General features: G+C 45.1%; 10 protein-coding genes across 10 annotated transcripts; 8 read left to right on the forward strand and 2 right to left on the reverse strand.

The window, feature by feature from the left end:
- Nucleotides 1–4,200: 4,200 nt before the first annotated feature.
- On the forward strand, nt 4,201–5,605 carry JR316_0008318 (uncharacterized protein; the record flags this gene model as incomplete). Its single annotated transcript, XM_047894033.1, has 4 exons — nt 4,201–4,408; nt 4,532–4,616; nt 4,677–4,993; nt 5,055–5,605. The coding sequence occupies 4 exons, from the start codon at nt 4,201–4,203 to the stop codon at nt 5,603–5,605; spliced, it is 1,161 nt and encodes a 386-aa protein (XP_047747348.1).
- A 1,555-nt stretch (nt 5,606–7,160) lies between these two features.
- JR316_0008319 (uncharacterized protein) lies at nt 7,161–8,687 on the forward strand (the record flags this gene model as incomplete). The annotated part of the gene is made up of 7 exons (XM_047894034.1): nt 7,161–7,186; nt 7,271–7,564; nt 7,632–7,850; nt 7,921–8,020; nt 8,099–8,176; nt 8,236–8,419; nt 8,488–8,687. 7 exons carry the CDS (start codon nt 7,161–7,163, stop codon nt 8,685–8,687), a joined length of 1,101 nt encoding a protein of 366 aa, XP_047747349.1.
- An 899-nt stretch (nt 8,688–9,586) lies between these two features.
- On the reverse strand, nt 9,587–10,488 carry JR316_0008320 (putative oxidoreductase; the record flags this gene model as incomplete). The annotated part of the gene is made up of 3 exons (XM_047894035.1): nt 9,587–9,907; nt 9,975–10,401; nt 10,451–10,488. The coding sequence occupies 3 exons, from the start codon at nt 10,486–10,488 to the stop codon at nt 9,587–9,589; spliced, it is 786 nt and encodes a 261-aa protein (XP_047747350.1).
- Nucleotides 10,489–10,816: 328 nt separating this feature from the next.
- On the forward strand, nt 10,817–11,490 carry JR316_0008321 (Monothiol glutaredoxin-5; the record flags this gene model as incomplete). The annotated part of the gene is made up of 4 exons (XM_047894036.1): nt 10,817–10,843; nt 10,909–11,183; nt 11,248–11,318; nt 11,375–11,490. 4 exons carry the CDS (start codon nt 10,817–10,819, stop codon nt 11,488–11,490), a joined length of 489 nt encoding a protein of 162 aa, XP_047747351.1.
- A 1,292-nt stretch (nt 11,491–12,782) lies between these two features.
- On the forward strand, nt 12,783–13,676 carry JR316_0008322 (Diacetyl reductase [(S)-acetoin forming]; the record flags this gene model as incomplete). The annotated part of the gene is made up of 4 exons (XM_047894037.1): nt 12,783–13,020; nt 13,082–13,373; nt 13,441–13,575; nt 13,640–13,676. The coding sequence occupies 4 exons, from the start codon at nt 12,783–12,785 to the stop codon at nt 13,674–13,676; spliced, it is 702 nt and encodes a 233-aa protein (XP_047747352.1).
- Nucleotides 13,677–15,061: 1,385 nt separating this feature from the next.
- Nucleotides 15,062–15,614, forward strand: JR316_0008323 (uncharacterized protein; the record flags this gene model as incomplete). Its single annotated transcript, XM_047894038.1, has 2 exons — nt 15,062–15,378; nt 15,437–15,614. The coding sequence occupies 2 exons, from the start codon at nt 15,062–15,064 to the stop codon at nt 15,612–15,614; spliced, it is 495 nt and encodes a 164-aa protein (XP_047747353.1).
- A 1,170-nt stretch (nt 15,615–16,784) lies between these two features.
- On the forward strand, nt 16,785–17,791 carry JR316_0008324 (uncharacterized protein; the record flags this gene model as incomplete). Its single annotated transcript, XM_047894039.1, has 3 exons — nt 16,785–16,912; nt 16,990–17,281; nt 17,339–17,791. The coding sequence occupies 3 exons, from the start codon at nt 16,785–16,787 to the stop codon at nt 17,789–17,791; spliced, it is 873 nt and encodes a 290-aa protein (XP_047747354.1).
- Nucleotides 17,792–18,226: 435 nt separating this feature from the next.
- Nucleotides 18,227–19,326, forward strand: JR316_0008325 (Protein AIM2; the record flags this gene model as incomplete). The annotated part of the gene is made up of 7 exons (XM_047894040.1): nt 18,227–18,254; nt 18,317–18,343; nt 18,398–18,519; nt 18,580–18,615; nt 18,676–18,868; nt 18,925–19,016; nt 19,072–19,326. The coding sequence occupies 7 exons, from the start codon at nt 18,227–18,229 to the stop codon at nt 19,324–19,326; spliced, it is 753 nt and encodes a 250-aa protein (XP_047747355.1).
- Nucleotides 19,327–19,424: 98 nt separating this feature from the next.
- JR316_0008326 (Kynurenine formamidase) lies at nt 19,425–20,147 on the reverse strand (the record flags this gene model as incomplete). Its single annotated transcript, XM_047894041.1, has 1 exon — nt 19,425–20,147. One exon carries the CDS (start codon nt 20,145–20,147, stop codon nt 19,425–19,427), a length of 723 nt encoding a protein of 240 aa, XP_047747356.1.
- A 719-nt stretch (nt 20,148–20,866) lies between these two features.
- Nucleotides 20,867–21,987, forward strand: JR316_0008327 (Protein AIM2; the record flags this gene model as incomplete). Its single annotated transcript, XM_047894042.1, has 7 exons — nt 20,867–20,894; nt 20,962–20,988; nt 21,066–21,184; nt 21,243–21,278; nt 21,336–21,531; nt 21,585–21,676; nt 21,733–21,987. 7 exons carry the CDS (start codon nt 20,867–20,869, stop codon nt 21,985–21,987), a joined length of 753 nt encoding a protein of 250 aa, XP_047747357.1.
- Between the last annotated feature and the right edge of the window lie 377 nt (nt 21,988–22,364).

Here is a 22,364-nt window from a genome sequence, read left to right on the forward strand (position 1 = left end):
TTTACTGAACACTGTACAAGTTTTCTCTGTAATCAATATAGTAACCAACTTAACATTGCCTGTATGTCGCCACCGAAATGTTTGACAACAACCGCTGACTTCACTTCGATGATGCTCAGATCTCATACAGAGTCATAGGCTCATCGTGAGTATTACCAGCGTTATTCAGATGCTATCTGACGAACACATACTGAATGTATGATTCCCAGGCTAACACGATGCTTGCATTCAATACTAGCGAGTCGTGCGCTGCTCCAAATGCGAGAGCAGCTGCAAATCCAAATGCAAGAAGACGAAACGAATCGCTGCCAAAGCCCAGTCAGGTTTGATGTCAGACCAGAGCTGAGCACATCTGTAGATCAGGACGCCACCCTCGACCCGCGGTTTACTCGTAGCACATCAGTTGAAATAACAATGACGTGATCTGCCAGTAAACATCCACTGAAACTCAGAGTGTTTTAAGAAGCATCGAAATATAAAAGGAGGGTCAGGTAGATGATCACCTGTGAGTTGCGTCCATTGACGTTCCGTAGACTTCAGAAAGCTCTTAGTGGTCTCACTCTCTCGACCGCCACGCGAAAAGACGCGAAGCTGCTCTGAGCGATCACATGATCGTGTTTTGTAGATATGTTGTCTCTGCAATCTATCATGGATTTCCGGATAAAAATCTAATACACAAACCTCATTGATCTTGCATAGATCCACCTATCTGGTGCATTCCATTATGACACTAGCTCTGTATAAGTATCCGTCAATCGCGTGAAAATATGGACTCCCATAAGCTTTTATGAGGTTATATTATAACTACATAATCTAGATTCCTGGATCTAATCACCTAGAAACCCGTTTTGTAGGGGCTGTGTCGACTCGAAATTGGCAGAGTCAACTTTCTCTCTCACTACTTTGCAATTGTCAAAGTCCCTGAGCGCTTGTCATCCGATCATTCATGGATGCCGTGCTATTTTTAGCATGATGCGCGCCAAGGAAGTTGGATCTATGACCATGGGTATGTTCAAAAACCTCATTGCTATCTTATTGTATAACTGTAAGATGTATTAGAAAGTAAATATTCACAAAAAACTTTTTAAGGTGGATTTATTACGATGAAAATATCATTCGGTTCAATGGGATGGTTGTTGCGGTCGGAAAATTCAATTGCCGTTCAAATGAACTGCTCGACGTCAATTCTGGCTGCATTTTTATATTAATAAATGCTCTGAATTTCCATTGGATTATATCCTGGATACATGAATACATCGCACACACGATACGCAACGCGCATAGACTAAGATTAGGTTATTGAACTGTCAACAAACACCCTGAGCAACGAGATAACAGAAAGACGACGACAAGATGATTGCCAATTCTTAGAACGACACATCCAGGACCCGGTGGTGGTGTATTACTAGGTGAACTTTGTATAAATAGACCCATCTTTCTCGTGCAAAGGCTAAAGCTAAAGTCGAGCGGTGTTGAGTCGGAGGGTTGATATTCAGAGCTGAAAACATTGAAACGCCGACATATTCCACTGACAGGTTTCTTCTAAATTATGAGAGACTAATTATTTGCAAGCTATTTTGAACCTCTTCAAGTATTGCGGGCCGCGGGGCAAGATTCAGGGGCAACCTCCCAGGTATGTTCTTAATATCCGGTCCTGGCGTTGGGAGGCGCAGTGGCATATGTAGATGTGTTGGGTAACTTAAGCACGCATCCAAATCCAGAACTATCAGTTGTTGACTGTCACAGCACATACGCTATACAGAACTTAGGCGCCTATTAATAGGGCCATTTTCTTCGTGCGCGGAACCGGTCGGTGGTCCGAGTCCGCCAAGCCTTCTGTGGCGGGCGCTTCTGCACAACTCGGCCCACGCGGGTGCAAATCGTCATGTGCTTGATAATTGACTTTAAGTTTTCCAACTGCTTTCACAATCTTTTGACTTTGAAAGCGTGCTCTTTCAACGTGTGGGCTTGGCTCACTTCCCAGTAGCAAACGCTTGTGCTATGTGAGTAGAATAACGTTACTTGATTGCTGTGAACGATTCTTGGAGTTTTGCACCAGCCTGAGATTTCGTGAGCTTTAGAATAGTGTCCCTTCACGGAAGCGCATCCATGACTTGTTCATCTATACCAGTATATAATGTAAGAATTCTACTAGGATAAATTTTGATCGTTTGTCCCTTCGTCTTATCTTGAATCAACCTCAGTGACTTCCAAGATTGGGAAACACAACTCTCATGTGGCCTCCAAAGATCGCCGTTATCATACGCGGTTACTAACCCCATTCCCGGCGAGTATCCTAAAGACATTGAATCTATTATCCCAGCTCAAAACAATCACCTCTGATGAAAATATTGTCCCCGTATCACAGTACTCCCAAAGTGAGCAACTGACCTTTTCTTCTTCCAGAATCAAGGTTTCAAAGGATATTGAACGTAGCGATGTATCAATCGTGCACAGTTTCTGCGGCTACGATGTCGGTCTACGATTGGGCACTTACTTTGGACATGGTGATCAATCTGGTTTGGATGAAGAAATAAAGTGCTATCAAGGGGATCTACCTTTTTCAAGGTTACGTCGTCACCACTTTGGATGCTTGCATCATACCACTCTACCGTGAGTAAATTAATTAATCGCTGAAAGTAGAGAACTGCATTTAAGGCCAAGTGGGAAGCGCCATGACGGACAAGAAGTGTAACAGGCTTAAAGCGACAATAGCAGGTGAGAACTGCCGACGCGCATCCGAATCTCCGTTTTTTGAATTGAGGCGCGTTCTATGATCATCTCCATATCAAGTTCTGATGGCGCTGAGTTCTATAACATCAAAAGGTGAATCCACTCTCCAGTGAAACGCTGTTAATAATAGCTATCACAACGAAGTGGAAAATTCCGTGAGTTGCATTTTGCTTTCCTTTTACCCAGCGATTCTCATCATCCTAGTCTGAGCAATAGGGAACCACGATAAGCGGCTCATGTACATTCTTGGTGCAACGGCAGTGATGCTGTGGACACCGGGTGCTGTGATGTTGTGTCTATTTCTTGTCAAGATCAGGTGTGAGTATATTAATTGGATGCTGTAAAGGCTTTGTGAAGCCGTAAATTTATTACGGATTTCCCAGCGCCCCCCTTACGAGGGATACAAAGGATGCTTTCCACTGAGGGGCATCACATACATAATATGATGGTGGTGGGCTGCTCTGTGTTTTTGGGACTTCAGTGAGTATTTATCGATAGACTCAATGATTTCGAATTCATTTCACTCACTGAAAACAGTATGTCTGGCGCTGGTCTTGAAGCCTGCCGTACAGTTTGGTAAATATATGCGCATTTTTCTTCTCATCTCAATTAACTGGTGTTTCTCAGTTCATTTTGGGATGAAGAAGATGTCATCGTCGCTCGTTGTCTACCATGATGGTATGGGTGCTTTCCACAATTTTATCTGACCAAAAATATGGTTTAGGTGTTCTTTTTTACGTGTTTTTCTTTTGTAGGCTTTGCCAAAATGCTCCAATTATTTTTAATGAAGCATTTCCAGAAAGCTCACTCTTCAATGTCATCGCCTTATACGACATTTTTGGTAAGCACAAATCTGTAAGGGTTGATGCGCTGATTTGTTAATTGAAAGCTTGCTTCAACTGCCTCTACGGGTACGTCCTGATCTTTGCGTCCTTGTATCAATACCAGTGCATGGCGATTTCTGATGAAAAGCAATGCCTAGTTTAATGCGCTGGTTGCCTCCCGTACAAGCCAGTCGCACGCTCCTTTAAATGAGATGATAACTTCAAAGGCCAAAGAGGGCGACGGACTTTAGGCCAATCTCTGTTCGTTTTGTCCATCAATCGAAGGCCAACGAGAGCGATACGATGGTAATGTCCGAAGTCGAACGACGGCCTCGAGGTGCAGCTGAAGAAATGCCAGAGTCTAATTAGATTACTTGGTTCATAAATTATCTTTGAAAGATAGGAATGAAAACGGATTCAAGCACTTTACGCCTCTTGGGCTCTTTACGCGGTGCAAGACTGCTCGAATGCGCCAACTCCGGATAAAGGACGGACCGTGTACGCGACGGAGGATCATTAGAGGTCACGTTTTCGACACGGTCCTTTTTTGGACAGAGGCCCAGGGACATGATGAGGAGGAATCCAAGCTCACCGTGACAGTGTCCATTGTCCACGTTCTCCTACTCGCCCTTTCCCCTCATATATGCCCCCTCAGCCAGGTGTATTCCCCATATCCCACAGCACAGGCTCCTCCCACACACAATCAGTCATCGCTCCAGCACCACACGCCTCTGGCGGACTCGTCGGAGGTTCATCGCATCCCCAGCAGCACCAGCAGCAACACCAACCGCATTCACGCGGGAACCAACATTCTACTCACCAGACCGCAGCAGCGTCGAGCTCTAAACACGGTGAGTGCAGCGTTTTCTCTTCGATCCCGACTCTCGCCTCGGGTGGTGCTGTGCTCGTAGCCACTGTGTACTGACAGTCACTATCTCCTCTCCATTGCCCAACGCAATCGGTTGTCTGCTTAGGTGGCTCGATGGAAGACGGGCGAAAAGAAAAGAAGAGGAAGGAGTCCTCAAAATTCGGAAAGGATATGAGTGATCGGAGAGACGAGTTGCGTTTCCGCTTTTTTCTTTCATCCCTCTTTTTTCACGCACTCAACCTATCCCACAGTGGGCGACACTTCACGGAAAGCATATCTGCCCTCCATAACTCCGCCCACATCCTTTCAACACGTCCAGAGATGTCCAATATGTTCCTCTTACGATTATACCCACTTTCACTGGAGCGTTCAGCGCTCACTGCCCAGCTTGAGAATGAGGAGCGTTATTCGCTCGACTGTGCCCAAGTCGCATACGAGGAAGAACGCGACCGGGTTGAAGAAGAATGGAAACGAGGTAGAGAACGAGTTCGAGAAAGGCTTCTCGAAGGCATCGAGGAGAGACGAAGACGAGCGAGAGAGGAGAAAGACGGCGAAGGGATCGTTGGAGGTCGATTTCTTTTCTCCTCTACAATCGTCATGACATTGTCTGATGCCCATTTTCTAACCAGATGCCGCACTCGACATGCACTCACGACCACCTATAACACGGAAGCTGCGCAACAAGCTGGGCACATCACCTCCCCCAACACCCCATAACGGGTCTCACATCAACGGCTCCGCCCACGCCTCCAGTTATCCCATCACCAACTTCCATAACTCTTCTGGAATCCCAAACGGCAGCGGTCTGCCATCTAATCTGCCTATAACTACCGGCCCCTTCCTAAATCCTCATTCATTGTCGGTGGATGACCTGCCATCGCCATTCCCTCTTCCTCTAACATCAACACACTTGCCCCAGTCGAGTGGCTCAAATGGTGCTGCTCTAGGTGGTGCTGGTGGTGCAGCCGGCGGCGCTGGCGCACAAGGCGGGGGCGGCAGAAGAAGAGTAAAAGGTGGAGGAGCACACCAAGGCCAAGCCGTGGGTGGCCTGGGCAAATCTTTGCTCGTTTTGAACACGATACGGGACAACGACCTCGAGGCAGACCTTGGGGAGATCCGGAGAGGAAACAAGAGACGGAGAGCTACGGCAGCCGCTACTTCAGCGCGGGGAGTGATATGAAATATCTGTTCTTCGACGGGGTGTGTCTATTTCTTGTTAATTTTTCCCTTTTGTCATTATATCACTGCTTGTGGGTTTCATTTCATTTATAACGTTGGGATTTTTCTGTTCTTGCACTTTTTTCCCTTTCTTTATTCTCTTGCAGTATAATCCCCTCATCTCTTTCGTGTTGTCCTCCGCGTTTTTTACCTTTATACCAACCACCCTGCTCTCGTCAAGCCACTTTCCTCATTATTATCTGTACTGTATAACGATCTCTCTATTTATAATTTTCTTGCGCCGTCTCTCGTCTCTCCCAGCTCGCAGCTTTTGTCTCTCAGATATTTGTCTGTACTTTACGACCCCCCATTGGATTTTAGGAGTACATCTCAAATTCCAAATGTACCACGCATGCCACACTGAACCACTGATATCTGTGATAACTCGTTCGACGCAAGCACACACACCCTCTGGACGGGTGTTGATCTTCTCTTCAAGTTGATCCGCGCCCAGGTGGAGATAGCGGTCCGCGTCATCAATGCGGATGCAATTGTTCATTGTTGACACGTGACATAAAGATCGATTACGCAATCAAGTTCGAAGTCCGATGCGGCACTTTCCGTATGGAGGCGTCTCACTCACGATCTCTCACGATTCATTCTTCCAGTTATCTTCATCCAACAGTAAATCCATGCAGTGTCTATACAGCTCCGAGTGATCCATGAGCGCTCATCACCTTTTGATCCTCGTCAACTATAGATTTGCTCTTGTCAAAAGGTTTGAGTTCAACACGCCAAGCCATACCCCTTTGCCATCTTACACATTCCGAAGGGATACTGTCATTGAGTACAGCCTTTGGTCAAATTTTGGCCTTAAATACTCTGTGCTTCTCTCTTCCGAGTAAAACTATGTATTCATATCATATCTGAACTATTCTAGAGACGCCATTTCTCAAAGTTTGAACCTATTGCAGACGATTCAATGTCGGGGGTCGGTGTGTATCTACTATGATGAACCTCCATTAGTTACTGATTGATAAGGGAGCGTAAAGCAACATAACTTAGTATATCATGTAAACATATATTCTAGGCAAGCGAAAAATTGTTGAATTGTATTGAGTTTTTTTTTTGTATCCATCAGTGATGAATGCCCTTAAGAGGTCTATACCGTTGTATGCCTGCACATGGCGCACTCAACCCGATTACTTATAATTACTATCGGATGCTCCAATTGGCTAATGATTCTCTAAATACGGTTAGTCTATTTCACTCGATTTTGGCAGGAAATTATCAGACGTGATCCATAAAGGTGTCAACAAGATGCAGAAGTCATGATATCATTTTCTTTCAGATCTGTCAAGCAACGGCGTATACACAGATGTAATAAGGATAACACATCAAGTCTTTTACATTGGCAACTTTATGACCCATGTGGCTAGTATACGAGGCTTTTATAAACCTGACCCGCTTTAATTTCCGAGGCGTTCCTGCTCTCGATCCCTTTCATTTCCGTTGAACTGCCTGTATTGATTACTTTGCGTGTTATCTCTGATCCTCAAGCTCATATCGTGCCACCAATGGAAAATGAGGGCCGTCCACCTTCGTGAGTACCAGCACAGTGTTCACTAGTATCATCATCTGAACTGAGTTATTCTGCATTATCATAACATTCATCCCCAAAACATAGGTACAACACTTCGACTCTTGCTGATATCTATGCTGGGTCATCTCGGAACGTGCTGATTACGTCTGGCTTCAACCTCTCCTCCGTGACACTGCCTAGGTCCCCGGCTTCCGCCAGCAGCAGCAGTAGCAGCAACTTTGAATCGTTTTATGATCCTTCACCGGAAGTATTTGCTCAGGATATCCGGAGGGCTGTAAAACGATTAGTGCAGCGTGGACCAAGATATGCTCATACGGTGCCGCCTGTCGTACCTACGAGCTCCCGGCGACCGCTGAGTACAGAAAAACGTCCTCCAACGTATGTTCACCGATTTCAGCATTCTGCCAACAATGTTCAAGGATGATTGATTGACCACAAAATCCAGGTTCCTGCCAAAACGTACCCCAGCCATATCAGACTTTGAAAATGTGACCTATCGCTTCGAACCATCATATACGCTCCCCAATACGATGACCCTCGTCCCTCAATACGAAGTAGATGAGAGCAAGGATCGCTACACGGTCAATGTAAACATGAATTGCTTCATGCCAACATCATTCGTCACACGGATATTCAACATGAGCAACCTGATCGGTGAATTCGAGTGAGTGATTCCTCTGATATTTTTCCAGACACTATGTCCCCATGATACTAACATCCAATTATTTGTTCAGGATGGGGATCATTAACACCGAAGTCTCGAGCAAGGTCAGGATTGGTGATAAATTGTTCAACATTGCGAATATCTTGAGTAAGAATGGAGGCCGCGATTCGGTGAGTGCGGGGTTCAATATCTTCTAGTCACTTGGCAACGAAAGAGAGATTGACGACCAATGCTTTTCAACATCACAGGGTACCTGGTTTTGGAACCCACTTGCATTTGGTACAAAATTTTGCTTGAAGTGGGACTACAGCACCCGGCCATGTACAGTGAGTCTTGGCAAGTGTCCACAATATTAAGCGCCGGTCTGATTCCTTTCAATCTGCAGTGTTCCTCAACAGTGGGCGGGATGGATGTTCTGGCAACATTCACCAGCCCCTTCGGTCTGAATGAGGGCAGCAACCCACCGATGCTGGAAGTCACACCCGCGGGCCGGGAAGAGAACTTGTTCCAACATATTTTGATATCACTCCTGATCGTCGAGAGGAAGAGGCTGACGCCTGATCGGGATAGTAAGCTCAAAGAACTGTTCAATTGAAATTCACCCACAGGCTGTTAGCACTGTGGGTGTGACCCACAGAGATGCCAATTGCCCTCCTCAAGGCTTACGGCTCCTTGAGAGCGACGACCAACATACTCATGAAGGCCTACCAGGGGAATCGTCTGGAAACGAATATCCTTTTGATACACTCTTTTACAGGGATTCACTCATTCGTTCTTTCACCTCGTCGCTCCTTCAAGTATACCCATTACCCTAATGACTTCAGACTCAAAATCTGATGTAAATTGTCGAATGATTTACAAAGGATTTTACGAGTAATTTGTATCTTTAGTAATGCAAAACTGGATGGCTCCTGCACTAGCACCATGGTAGCCAAAGAACAATATATGTACATCTAAATTCATACTCTGTGTGGCGCACCCTTTAGCAAGCTACTACCGTATCTTTGTTAAATCAATATGTAGGTCCCCTGCTGGCTGCTCCATAAGTACTTCAATTGGAGCAACCAATGTATCACAATAATCTCTGGGAGCAATAGCATCAATGATATTTGAGATCTGACATTTGATGTTAAGTTTCAAGCAAGCTACAAAGAATCTTTGAGTTTATGCCGACCCAGTGCTGATCCGGTGCCAATTCCACCGGAGGCAATGCATCGTCGCAGCGCAATATTTTGATCCGTTACCCCAGGGGCGCCAAACAAACATCCAACGATACAGAAAAAGATATTCGGAAACAGTAGCCTTCTGTCTTTTAGCACATCAATGTACAGAGTATGGTATCCCAGAGCAGAGTTAACGGAGATCTGCATTACAAGTGCCTCCATCTCAAAAGGCTTTGATGTTTTGGACAACATCAATGTCCGCATCCTTCCCAGAAATGCGAAGACGGTTTACCATGTCAATCAGGGAGCTGTGAAGATTTACGCAAGGGTGATCTCTGAAAAGTTGATATGCCTTAGTGCCATTCAATGCGTTTGCTTTAGTAGATCCACTAATTTCAAACACGTATCAATGAAAAACGTAACACTGACTAAAGTTCTTCAAACGCAATTGCACCCCACCTTGTTGCAGCGCACAAGATCAAATCTTCGACGATATTTTCCAAGATATCCAACGAAAAGCTCGATCGTCAAGTACGTTTTTAATTCGAAATCTCATAACCAAAAATACCTATCTCATAGTTTCCCTGGAAGTCGTCCCCCTCCGCTCAGTCTAATAGTTTCGCCATTGACATATGGACAGTCCAAGATCCACATAACGGTCTTTGAAAATTCATACGGTTGACCAAACCTCCTTGGGTACACAATACCTTCGTTCTCGAGGCTTCTCCGTGTTTTGGCGGGGAAATTGGCGGTCATGCTACTATCGAAGACGCCGGGGGCGATAGTAACGACGCGGATGGCGTGTCTAGCAAGATCACGGGCCATGGGAAGAGTCATGGAGCACAGTGCCCCCTTTGTTGCAGAGTAAGCTGTTTGCCCTGGCTGGCCTTCGAACTGCGAGGGGTAGGTTATTTACTTCGTCATATCAGAAAGTTGATGGGTGGTCAAACGAGCAACTCACAGCAGCGGCACTTGCAACGAACACTACTACCCCTCGTTCTCCATCTGTTGTATCCTCTGGGGAAACTTTGACGAGATGCTCCAGCACCAAGCGCGTCAAATTGAATGATCCAGTCAGATTGACAGCTAGAGTGAAGTCCCAGAGCTCCAGATTATGAGGTTTGCCATGGGCATCTATGATCTTCGATGCTGTACCAACACCCGCGCAGTTGATGACGCCGCCAAGAGGCGCGCCTGTGCTTGCTGCCCATTCAACGCTCTTGTCCACGGCTGAAGCCACTTCCTTGAGAACTGTGATGTCGGTTTGGTAAAACTTGACATTTGGAGAAGATGAAATCGTTTGAGGGGGTGGCGAGCGGTCAACAATGGCTACATAGGCCTTCTTGGATAGGAGATCATGTACAGTTGACAATCCGAGCCCAGAGGAGCTTGAAGCATGTCAGTCAATTAACAGAGGCGCATCAAACGGACACACACCCTCCAGAAACCACAAACGTCCTATTTTCGACTTTCATGTTCTTCGTTTAGAGATGGGGGTTCTATAAGACTGTAAGCAAGCTTGAAATACTGCTGAACTTCGGCTCTGGCATTGCCAATTTCCCCACAACCGGCTTCATGGCAGTTATGAAGGCGAAAGATTCCATTGGCTGGAGAGAATCACGTTCAGATTCCGCCTCACGGTCCGCCCCCGCCGGCACGTGGGCGCATTGAGGAGGATCGCTTACCTCATTCACACCTTTTTGAGTTTCTCAAGCATCATCGTCACTGTCCTGTGAAGACCTTGGTTCATTTCTTAGCTCACTCCAGCTATTCTCTTTGACTATCACCACCACTTCCAAAACGATGTTCAGACCGTCTCTTCGTTCATCAGTACGTCTTAGCGTCCCTCCACCCGCTCAGGAACATCGGTTTACAACCTACGCAATTTGCTGCAGCTAAGGTCGCTTCACCGCACCGCACCTTCAACGTTGTTGGCGAGCAGGCTAGTGGCCTACAGATGCATCTCAGACGACGTTAGAGCGAAACTGCAGAGTGCTGTCAAAGCAAGCCCCGTTGTACTCTTCATGAAAGGCACACCGGCGGAACCGCAATGCGGTTTTTCCCGTGCAGTGGTGCAGATTCTCGACCTTCACGGAGTGCCGGCTGAAAAGATGCAGACTTACAATGTCCTTGCGGATCAGGAACTGAGGAGTAGTATCAAGGAATTCTCGTGCGTCTACGTTTTGCCAATTTCCTTTACTCTGAAATTCTGATTACTTCATTACATAATGTAGGGAATGGCCCACAGTCCCCCAGGTCTATGTGAACGGTGAATTCATCGGCGGATGCGATATTCTGATTGGAAGTGAGTCTAATACTTTTTATCACCTTTGAGTTATTGATTTAATTATTGAACTCTAGTGCATCAATCCGGAGAGCTAGAAACTTTGCTGGAGAACAACGGCGTGATCCCCAAAATTGAGGATTCTGCCTCATCGGAAGCTGAGGCACCGGCATCAGAGAAGGCTACGTCCTAAAACTCTACATCTGTAAATCTCATTAGCACTCATTTCCTCAATCCCATCTCACGCATATCCCATTCGACTAATTGTCCTAGATAGTAATCAATTACCTGTCTTTGTAATTGCAATCGACTAAATTACTCGGGTTCGGGACCGTCTGAATCTCAATCACTTTCTTGAACAGATGAACCCGCGGCATTTTCGTGGGCATAGGAAGTTGTCGGAATACTCAAACCAGCCTCTCTTCCAACAAGCAAGTAATTTTCAGCTGTGCCACCCCTCTGGCTACAAATGTAGATATTTCAAATGCCTTCCCAAGACATACAAGGTATACAAGCATTCCGGTGGTGTCTTGAAAATGTGGTCGATCTGCTTTAATTTCAATTTATGTATCTTCCCTTCGTCAAGGGATGCAACATCATCGTCATACGTCATCCGAAATGGCCACTCAAAAGCCGCGAAGCCTCTCAGTATGGATGGTTGAAGCAATCAAAGAATATCAAAGTAGTAGCTTGCCAACAGGGCGCTTTTCTCAGGATTTGATTCGTTCAAGACTTGTCACTACGTATTATTATATTAATTCGTTGCTATCGATAAAGCAACGATGGATGCATAGTGCTTTGCGTTGAAAATTAAGCGCTGGTGAGTTGACTTTCTCTTCGTAATATCAATTTGTCATGCTCCAGCGGCTGAAAGCATCCGACTTAGTAAAAGATTGGTAAACATTTACCAGTGGGACACTTCAGGGCACTGGCATTGTATAACGAATCGTCATGGTGTACTCAAATCACTCAATGAAAATAAGGTTTTATCAGTGTATTAAGAAGCCTTCTTGTTTGATTGTCTCATGATGATGTGCCAATGACGCTCTCTTGTTATAGAAATGTCATTTGTCCATTCTTTTCAACTTGACTCATAAAAAACCCCATACGTGTAGTAAACAGTCTCTAAGACACACATTGTAATGTGTAAGCAAAATCTTTACTAATGGTGAGCCTGACTATGCAGATGCGAACCAAGTTACGCTAACAGAAATGGTGGATCTTGGGGCAGACATTTTAGAAACCAGTCACAATCATGATGCTGATTGTTCACATTTGCTCGGCGTCCCGCAGCATGTGCGCCAATGTTCTAAATTGATAGGTCATACCACCTTAAAATATGCACCTATACATATCTATACCTGCACCTACTACTCGTATAAATAGAAGGTCGTTTAGACGACTGTCTAATATCCCATTGACATCGACCGCCCTGTCAACCACCATCTCCCAGTCTTACATCGAAATTCCCCGATCCAATCAACAATGTCTAAGCTGGTAGCATTCATCTTGGGCGCAGGCACACATGTTGGCGCTGCAGTCGCAGCTAAACTCCACAAGAACGGATATCAAGTAGCTCTCGGAAGCCGGAACCCTAAGCAGGAAGGGAGTGACGGCACATACTTCAACGTGAAGCTAGATGTACAAAGCCGCGAAAGTATCGAATCTGCATTCGATACAGTGGTAAAGAACCTGGGACCAGTCAACGTCGTGGTGTACAACGGTATGAGATTGCCAACTGGAGTAGAAGGATCAATGAGATATCTGATCGAAATTGTTATTAGCCGCCTCCCGTGTGGGACCCACAGACCCTAACGAGTTTCTCTCTGTCCCAATTGAAGCGTATCAAGACGCTGCTTCGATTGGCGTCGGTGGCTTCATTGCTGCACACAAAGCGCTCGCGAGCTTCCGAAGCGAAGTCCACAAGGAAAATCCTAAAGTTTTCATCGTTACTGGGAACTTGCTTCCATTCGAACAATACAATCCCCCTGGGTTCTTTACTCTAGGTGCACAAAAAGCTCTGCTGTCCAGGTTTGTTGCCACAGCCTCGCAGTCGTACCAGAATGAAAATATTCAGTGGGTCTAAACCTCTTAGAAACATCTCATATATTGGGTTATCAAACTAATCTACTCCATATTTTAGATTCTACTATGCTACCCAGTCCTCAGAGACAGGTACACATCCTGGTCCAGAAAACTTTGCAAAGGGTGCTCAAGCCCATGCTGATGTGTACTGGAAACTCATCAATAACAAAAAGCAAGGGGATTGGAACCATCAGTAAGCAATATTATCATGACGGTTTAGCAGTTGAATTACAATCTAACAACACGCCGACTCCTAGATTTACGCTTGACGGGAAAGCATACCCTCATGCTTGATCAGTGTGTTCACCTTCTTAGAAGAGGTAGCACTATATTGAACCATGGGAAATTAAGTGATCTCAAAAAGTTATACTTCATGTTTTAAGATGATGGTGATATTTCTGTATTACAATTGCATTTTCGTCGTCTTTTTGTACAATGAGAATTTAGTGCATGAAATACATTGTGTATCGGGTTTCGCAAGATTTTCGAGCATTAGTAGCAATGGCGTCTAATCGTCCTTATGCAGATCATTACGCGTTAAGCGCCCAAAATGACGGCATCAAGGTTCCCTGTCTTTCCCTTAAGTGGAATGTGTTACCATGGTTGATGATCCATAGGTTTGGATGATGTGGGAAGTTGGGAGACGTTATAACGAGACAAACAAGAAGTAGTGCGCGAATCGGAGACATCTATAGAGCATCAAACCGATTGCGAATAGTCATGGACCAAAGTTGCTGACTCCGTTTTTAAAAACCGCATTGCAAGTACAATGAAAATGCAGCCACATTTTCTTCTTCAACTTCTACCCATATCTCATTACAGGGCCAGACGGAATTGACGAGTGCAGAGATGACGCCTCTTGCAAATCCCCGGCGTTGGTGCGGGACTTCTATTGAAAGTCCAGCGATGAGAATATCTGGCGCCACTGCGGCATCTCCCTGAGTGATATTTACTGGATAAATCCTACTGGACCATTTCCTCCGCATTCCCAAGCCAAGGTTGCTTCGTACGTAACTAAACATTTCTTTGCCGGATACTGCCTACAGAAATATGAACTGCCGTCCACTATAGATGAATTTGTAGAGAGCTGGGTAGCATATTATTGAAGTGACATCCGGCATCTTTGCACAAAGCTAGGATTCAAAGACAGTGTCCAGGACGCGGTAGAAGGATTGTTAGCGGGAAATGGCGGGAGAAAAACGGTATTGAGTGAAGCAGACTTCGCCAGCGAGTGTCCGAGACTCCGAGCAATGAATAAGGGAAATGACTCTAGAGTATTATAAAGAAATTGGAGAGCTAAGATTGCATTCATAATGATAATCTTCGGAGTTCGAGATCGTAGGATTGGAGAGTTCCATTGGGTGAAGAATAACGTAGTATCCATTGAGTCAACTTGAAGAAAATGTCGCGGATATCCTATGTTATGGAGGACGAGAATGGCGGCACATATTCGTTGCAAAATTGGTGGAACAGGTAGGCGAGATGCTTTAGGCATGCATTGCTCAAAGTTTTTCACTCGCAATTGAGTGAAAAGCGAAGTTCAGTATTTGAGTTTGAAAGAGAGACATCTGACTTTTAAGCTGAGTTAGCTGAGTTTATATATTGTATTCAACTCAGGGGTTTGCCCACACCAAATTTTGACCTCCTAATTTTCCGGTAAGTATCCACACACTTCAAACATGGGGCCATATCAGACGTCAGCGAGAAAACGTAGACGAACGCAAGGAGCAGAACAAGAAGAATCATTCGAAGTCATCAAGTCTGAAAGATTTTGGTTCGAGGATGGGAGTGTCGTTTTACAAGTAGCCAACACCCAGTTTCGAGTGCATCGCTCAACGCTCGCCCGGCATTCAAGTGTCCTTCGAGATATGTTCAGCAAACAAAAGCCTCAGAAGTCTAAAGTTGAGATATTGGTTGAAGGGTGTCCTGTCGTCGTCCTGGCAGATAGACCCGAAGATATCGAACATTTACTGTCAATTTTTTATGAAAGTATCAGGTCCGTGGTTCATTTAATAGAGGTTTTTGCGTACTCTAACTAATAACAAAGCTTTCAGAGTGCATGACTTGCGGGATCAAATGGACATTGAATATATCAGTGCCATTCTGCGCCTCGGCAAGAAGTACGACATCGAATATCTTAAAGAAGAAGGCCTCCGCCGTCTACAGAGCGAGTTCCCTCTCACATTGGAGGATTGGGACTGCCGAAATGAGCGCAAAAATAAGGGCTTTTAAATTATCGACATAAATGACGCCGAAATTGTTATACAAGTTATCAATTTGGCCCATGAACTTTCTCTGGAGACGGTGCTACCTGCTGCGTATCTTTTGTGTATCCAGACAACAGATATTGTAAGTGTAACCCGGTGTTTATTAGCATGGGAGTAACAGATTTTCAGGAAGAAATTCTTGATAATTCTGTCAGCCCTTGTGGATCTGAATTGGAGAGGAAGGAAAATAGTGCAGCAAACTTGCATCCGACAGCGTTCAAAGCCTACCTGATTGGTCGTAATAAACTTCTTTACGAAGTTCACAAGACTATCATCGGTTGGTTTTGCTCTGCTGATATATTTTCAGGACCTGGGTGTTTAAACAACGCCCAGTGTGCAACTCGCAAGTCCGAAACTATAGCCTCTCTCAGGACGGTGAAGAACTTCAATTATATTTGCGCTCTAGACGAAGTAAAGGTCCCGTCTAATGTCCCTGTATGCAGGATTTGCAGACTGTCTCTCGAGCGGACTATTCACGAGATGCGCCAGGAAATGTGGAAAAATCTTCCCTCAATGTTCGGCCTGTCACAATGGGAGGAACTGAAGGATTTTGAACGTGGCGGATGGTAGCAACGCCGATACAAATTATTTGCATCTTGTTGACTATCTATCGGTACTGTTCTATTCTATCCATCTACATAAGCACTTTCCGACGAATTCCAGTCTTAAGTACAGCTCTTTTTAATTTAGCGATTATTATTGCGTATTTGTTTGCATCAGAAACAAAACATGGCAGCTACTGTAACACCTTTGCATTAGTAGTCGGTCAGACGGTCTTGTGTGTCTTAACTCAATCATTGCTCAATTGTAAAGACCCCTGAGTATTAGATAAACAAATAAGCAATATGTATTTAAATATTCAGTTATCTCGTTGATTGTGCGCTGAGACACCGGAGCAAGACTCTGTCTTTTACTTGCGACTACTCGTTGAATCAACATATATGACGCCAAAACCTTCGAAGAAATGCAAACAAAAACACGATGGTAACGTCTTGGAATCCGCTGAATTGGAAGAACAAGTCCTCGAAAATCGAAGTACTGGTTTCAAGACGGAAACATCATTCTCCAAGCTCAGAGCCTTCAATTCCGAGTACATCGTTCATTGCTTGCTCGACATTCCAACGTTTTCAAAGACATGTTCGATATCCCACAACCTCTTGAACCCGATCCCAACGCATACATCGAGAGTTGCCCCATAGTTGAAATGCAGGATTCAGCGTACGATCTCGAGTACATTATTTCAATATTTTACGACAATATCAGGTTCGTCCAGGACTCTAGATTCAGGCGTTGATGCATTTTGCGTTATAATTTCAAGTTAATTGAATCATCCTCAAAAGACACCATATGCGAGAACCGATGAAGTTTAAAGACATCGCTGCCCTCTTACGCCTCGGGAAAAAATATGAAATCGGACATTTTCAAGACGAAGCGCTTCGACGACTGCGTCACGATCTTCCATCGACCTACAATACATGGGAAGCCCAACTTGGTTGGGTGTATTGCCAGGATGTTTGTCAAATACTTGAAGTTTGGAATTTTTACCCACAGATAATTTCTCTCGCCCACGAAATCGGTCTGGAGACTATTCTTCCAGCTGCATACCTATGTCTTATACAAAGTCAGAGTGTCGTACGTCACTATTATTTATTAAATATAGCCTTGATACTTACTTCCATTGCAAATCAGGAAAACATCCTGCAGGGCAAATTTCAGTGGGTTGGACAAACTTGCAATAGAAGCGTACAAGAATCGGATCAAGAAACCACAATTTACAGTTTTCCTCAATCTGCTGTTCATGCATGCTTAATAGGAAGGGATAAACTCCTCTGCGAGATACAGAAAACCTACATTGACTGGTTCCAGACGGATGTTGTGCTTCCTGGGGAAGACTGCACGACACCCTCTGAGTGCCAACAAGAAAAGGCAGAAACCTTAGCTTCGCTCACAGGGATGAAATTTTTTGATGATATCAAGGCGATGGATTTTGACACCGACTTCAACACCGAGACGAGTGTTTGCTCCAGTTGTAAACGCTCCGTGAAAGATGTAATCCAACAAAATCGTATGGAGATCTGGAGCCGTCTGCCTTCGATATTTGGACTGCCTGATTGGGAAGATCTCGAGGATTTCGATATGTGAGAAACAGGAACCGTGGACTCAAAGTTGCATTAAAGCACGGGCCTCCCTTCGATCTATTATATACAAAAGGCGAGTTTCGTCGATGGTGTAGTTGTGCCGGTGCGCAGTAAAGCCGGACTGCCGGGAAAGTGCTATCTTATCTGACTTCGTGCGAGCAATGACGTTTACGACAAGTTCTGAATTTTAATCGTGTTTCCCTCTTTCTACAAATAGTGATGAGTAAAGCAGAACCACAGCTGTAGTGCCATGGGAGCCAACAACCGGTATAAAAGAACAGTCATGTCCAAAATATCCATGGTTTTGGAGATTCCAAACTATTCTTCGAGTTTCTTCCCGGGATTTGTAAACAGATAAATGAGCAAACCGTGATCCAACAGTCGCAGTTTCTTTCCACAACCACCATCATCCTACTGACCACCATCTACTAACATCGCCATGAGTTTCTGTGCACACTGCGTCAAAGGTAACGCGCCGGTCTATCATTCGTAATATAAACTCGAGAAAGCTAATCTACGCTTATTCAAGGTGTTACCCATGAAGGCACTCCTCAAGGTGAGCAAACAGTCACTATAATGTATTGAGATTTCGTTGATTGAATAATATCAGGGAAGTGGGAGGATATCGCTGGAGTCAACACCTACGTTGCCACCCCTTCCGGTGACTACCCAAAAGACAAGGCTATCCTTTTCCTGACCGACGTCTTTGGCCCTCAACTCATCAACGCTCAGGTAAGCGCAAGGTATTTATAGGATTACAGGACAATGGGAATCTGAACTTAATCTTCACAGCTGCTCGCTGACGACTTCGCTGCAAACGGATTCAAGGTTCGATCTATTGATGCAAGATACGTTTTCAAATATCTGATACTATGCGCACATTACTAGGTCTTTGCCCCTGATTACCTCCACGGCGACCCAGTCCCCCCCGATGCGTTGAACCCAGGCAGCGGTTTCGACCTTATGAAGTGGTTCCCCAACCACACCCAGGAGAAGACTCGCCCATCACTTGATAAGGTTATTGCTGCCTTGAAGGAGCAAGGCATCACCGTCTTCGGAGCTACTGGTTATTGCTTTGGAGGTGAGTGCTCCATTTGTCGCAGACAAAGGGAAATAGTTACTTAACGATATTTTTAGGACGATACGTCTTCGATCTCGCATTCGACAATGTGATTCAGGCTTCCGTTGTTTCTCACCCTTCTCTTCTCCAAGTTCCTGCTGATCTTGAGGTTTGTGCATGATACATTCCATTGATGTTTTGTCTTCAATTGATCTCGCCTTTAGAAATATATTTCCACCTCGAAAGCTCCTCTGCTCATCAACTCTTGCACCGTCGACTCCCAATTCCCTCCGGAGTCGCAAGCAAAGGCAGATGAGCTGTTCGGTGATGATAAATTCGCACCAGGATACAAGCGTGAATACTTTGATGGATGTACCCACGGGTTTGCCGTCCGTGGTGACATGAGCGACCCCAAGGTCAAGGCTGGAAAGGAAGGCGCATTCAAGTCTGCCGTCGACTGGTTCATTGCTAAACTCTAGGTATACCAACCCAAACGCAATTGGGATAAATCATCAGAGTTTTGAAAGTCTAAATATATGTAAATATATACCCTTCATCTGGTGTCGTCGGTGCGATTTTATTTGAATTGGTTATATGCAAAGGCACGGACTGGCGATCCATCTGCACCAGTCAAGTTCAACGGCACTAGGTTTACGATCCATTTGTCATCTGACGAAGTTTTCTGTGCTGCAATGAGCTCCTCCAGATTTGTGATATTCTCTGCAATCAATCCTCCAGCCCCCAGAAAAATCTCGTGAAACCCGAAGCCATCAGGGCATTCGGAGTTAGATGACGATTGGGGTGTTTCGTCTGGGTTTAGAGTATCCACACCGACCACACGAACTCCACGAGCGAGTAGTTGTGTTGCTACATCGGGGGCAAAATAAGGGTGGTCGTAGTACCGAGAAGTTTGATAATGTGCTTTAGACCACCCTGTGTTTATGAGGACAATGCCTCCAGGATGCATGAGGTGAGTGTGGGTCTCGAAACTTTCCCAAGTGATCCTCTGTCTCTCATGCAGTTGAGGCTTGCCATGAGAAGATTCTTCACCTGAAAGATCAACGACAATGGCCTCGCCAACAAAACGGTCTAGGGGTATCTTGTCGATTGTCTCCCCCTCAGCGAGAAAGTGGTATGGCGCGTCGATGTGGGTGCCTGTATGCGTTCCGAGGGACAGCTTTTGGACAGCATATCCGTCCTTTGAATGAGTAGCATGTGGTAAAGTCTGAAATTCTGGGTCAGATGGGTAAATCTGTGTTGTAGATGTCAAAGAATGACTGAGATCGATGTACTGTGTCATCTTCGCCGTTGTGATAAAAGAAAAACGTCCCACGTCGAGCTTCAAAAACAAAATATTTTTCGGGTGTACGGGCCGGGTATCCGGATGCTCCTTGGTCCAACCTTGGTCACTCTCAAGTTGGACCTCGACTTCAACATTCTACAGACGTTTAGCGTTCTAACCAGAACTTTGACATCGAGTATTAACTTCGATCATTGGTCTGTCATTTGTCTGCCCCAAGAAGCCAGCTTATTTTCAGAATTGGGAGGGGGCCTAGTGCTAAACACGAAGGCAAGCATCCGGATTGTGTTCGAACTAAAGAGGACTGACTAATGCCATGTACGCCAGCCTAAAGATTTCAACAATCTAAACCACCACTTCTATGCGCAGTCGCCAACGTAATCGTTCCTCTATTACAACGTTGTCGAAAAATATGGTTCAGAGCATCTCCCTGCATCATGAACTTTGTTATGCGGATTTCCAAGTTTTTCCGGAGCTGACTGCGTCGCATTCTTTGATCCTAACCATTATGTTCGGTCGTTGAGCGATTGCGTTGCCTCCTGCAATGACTTCTTCCAACCACATTGGATGACAAGTTTATATTACGTTTCCCAGACCGGCTTCCACATGATTAGCATCATCATCGAATGACTTAAAAGCAGCCAATGCTTGTGCATGTGTTCCCAGAAACCGACGCGTCACCATTTCCTACTCTATAACGTCACTTTGCAAATATCAATATGAGTTTATGCCCAGAATGCATCAAAGGTGAGGTCTCTTCGATAATATCTGTCAGGAATCTGGTCTCATGGACTTCCATTTCCACTATCTGTAGTCGTTAGACACGAGGGTACTCCGGAAGGTATTGCCTATGAGCTGCACAATCATTCACGGTTAACTAATGCTACATCAATCTCTGGTTTCTCTTTATGACTCCAGGGAAAATCGAAAAGATCGGCGGTGTTGATACGTATGTTGCAACTCCTGCAGCCGACTATCCCAAGGACAAGGCCATTTTATTTCTGGCAGATGCAATGGGCCATCACCCTAACTCGTTTGTAAGCTCGTTTCAGCTTGCAGATCATCACAAGCTCAGTATTATACTGATTGATTTAGCTTCTTGCCGACGATTTTGCTAGGAATGGATTCAAAGTAATTTGCCTATTTTTTCTTGATGCTGATTGAAGACTAAGACTACACATTTCGCAGACTTACATTCCTGAATACTTGAACGGCGACCCGGTTCCTCCTGATGCTTTCACCGCTGATGGACCACCTTTCGATATTCAGGCTTGGGTTTCGAGACACCCGCAGAGTGTAACTCGCCCTACACTAGACAAATTCCTTGATGGACTAAAAGAACAGGGCGTTACCATCTACGGTGCTACTGGATATTGTTTCGGAGGTATATGTCAGCCTAAATTTCAATGTAGGGCAAGTCTAACTGAGAATGTAAAGGGCGTTATGTCTTCGACCTCGCCTTCGAAAATATTATCAAAGTTGGAGTCGTTTCGCACCCATCCTTACTCCATTGCCCCGCTGATCTTGAGGTTAGTCTTTGGGTCATTAGTCGTGGCAAAAGTTTGGCTCATTCATCATCTTCCAGAAATATTTCTCAACTTCAAAGGCGCCACTTCTGATAAATTCTTGCCCTGTCGACTCTCAGTTCCCAATTGAGGCTCAGAAGAAAGCGGACGAACTGTTTGGAGATGGGAAGTTTGCTCCTGGATATCGAAGGGAGTTCTTCGAGGGCTGCGTCCATGGATTTGCTGTCCGCGGCGACATGTCAGACCCTAACGTGAAAGCAGGAAAGGAAGGAGCGTTTAAGGCGGCTGTTGAGTGGTTCATTAAACACTTGTAATTTGTACCTTGCCCTTTTGCCCTGCTTTTGAACTCTCACACAAAAAAGCAAAAAAGAAAAAATAGTTAATTTGATAGTTCCACAGCTGCCGGCCAAAATTTGTACCAATATTTTATGCGGTTTCTGAGTAGCAAATGACATTAAAGATAGACAAGTTAAAGACTCTGGCAAGACTCAGGGGAACCAATGGTTCAGCAGGCTTCAAAAAAGTCTGAAGCGGTTAGCGGGCCGGACACAACTAGTGACTGTTTGGGACACCACCTTGACTCTGACTCTTACCCTCATCCAGTTCTCATTTCGCATTCGTGCATGCTTGCAAGAGTGCGCGTATACTCTACCAGGGCACGAAAAGGAGTCATTCAAAGCATATTGTGGGT

This window comes from Psilocybe cubensis, chromosome 7, assembly GCF_017499595.1.
Source record: "Psilocybe cubensis strain MGC-MH-2018 chromosome 7, whole genome shotgun sequence".
Classification (NCBI taxonomy): Eukaryota; Fungi; Basidiomycota; class Agaricomycetes; order Agaricales; family Agrocybaceae; genus Psilocybe; species Psilocybe cubensis.